At 35.3% G+C, this 1605-nt stretch overlaps 1 protein-coding gene across 1 annotated transcript in view; it reads left to right on the forward strand.

Annotated features, from left to right (window-relative positions):
• Positions 1-455, forward strand: part of LOC119582131 (transmembrane channel-like protein 7) — a 2734-nt gene extending 2279 nt beyond the window's left edge. The window contains exon 2 of the mRNA XM_037930369.1: positions 285-455. Coding sequence (XP_037786297.1) covers positions 285-440 — 156 coding nt within the window. The 3' untranslated portion in view covers positions 441-455. The remainder of the gene's footprint in view (positions 1-284) is intronic.
• The last annotated feature ends 1150 nt before the right edge of the window (positions 456-1605 follow it).

The raw sequence follows: 1605 nt of genomic DNA on the forward strand, positions 1-1605 counted from the left end.
CCAAAGGTGAATTTGGCCTATTTTGATTAAATGCCAATAATAGTATAACCATGTGATGCCTGTTCTTCATATAAGTAGGGCATATGTGGGTTTATGTACATTATTTCATTTGGATTGAAAAATCATGATTTTCCTAAATATAAGGCAGATGGTGTTCTCTAAGAGGAAAATGTAAATATAGATCAGGATATTTTCTTAGAATGGAAAATTCCTCAACATGATTTTTTATTGTATTTTTTGTTGTATTTTTTAGAGCAACAACTGGTAAAAGTTCTGTATTTCAGGTAAGGCAGTCAGTGGAAGACACGTTCCATGATTACAGCCTCTGGCATAAGGAGCTCAAGGAAATAGAAGGAATGTTTGGCACGGGTGTTGGTTCCTACTTCAGGTTTTTACGGTATCTCTTCATCCTGAACTTCGTCATCACTGTTTTAGTGTAAGCCCTTAACCCATTGGTGCTACTGTCGTGATTTAAAATTTTTGAACCCTCTCCCTCTCCTACTCCTTGCAACATCTGTGCAATGGATTATGCAAGGTAGGATGGTTGGCAGAGAAAGATTGGTGAGGAGGAGCAAAGGGGTGAATATCTCACCCAAGGTCTGACCTCTAAACTTCCTTGTATATACAACTTTAGATTATGTGATTAATAATTAATCATGAATTGATAACATAAAACCATCATACCAAGTATCAGTGTCACATTGAAGCATATAATTATAGCATTGACAAAATGAGAAGTATGGGAAGAAATCCTGCATCACCCAAATATATGCACAGATCATATGAATTCTGAACATTCATGCCTTCTGATCATCACTGACATTCAAGGAAATTAAGCCAAATGTCAGCATGGTGGTTCTTTTGTTGTGCATTATACAGTTAAACAATGAACTTGTTCACAGTATTCACAACAGATTCACATTGGAGCATTTTGTCAGCGTGCATATTGTTTATACCTCTTATACGTTTGAGCTAAGCCACCTGTTTCTTTAGTCATCAGGTTATTTCTTTGGGAGTGTCAAATATGCACAGAATACAAAGTATTTTTTATTGGGAACAGTCACAAAATTGGTAACTTTATATAGAGAATCAGGCTCAATGCTACGTGGCAAGTAGCCATATTACAGGCAGATGAGTCTGCTCTAAGTTTTGTGCTCGAAAACTTGATGCTTTGTCAAGGCTACACTAAAGGGAACATACTTATATATTTGATCAAAGCAACCAGTTGTTAGGAGGTACATGCCACCCTGCTCACTTCATTTTAGGTAATTGACTTTAGAATAATGGACAAAGGATCTTATTTCCAAAACTGTAGTAACCAAAACTGGGGAATGTTTTATTATTACCCTCTTTAACTGAGAAACACAAGGAAATAGGAAATGATAAAAGAGAAAACATAGAAATCAAAGTTTTTTTCTAGATGCTTTTTTGAATAATCCACACAGAGTGAAGTAGAATGGATATAAATATAGAATAATAACTAATGACAGTATGAGAACAACTATTCTCAATTGCTCTGATCTAGTCATTTTGTTTGCTTATAAATCAGGGAAGTTTTCTCAGTTATGGTGCTCCAGGATCTTTAGAAGCATATCAGTTTCTTTT

This window comes from Penaeus monodon, chromosome 15 (genome assembly GCF_015228065.2).
Source record: "Penaeus monodon isolate SGIC_2016 chromosome 15, NSTDA_Pmon_1, whole genome shotgun sequence".
Taxonomy (NCBI): domain Eukaryota; kingdom Metazoa; phylum Arthropoda; class Malacostraca; order Decapoda; family Penaeidae; genus Penaeus; species Penaeus monodon.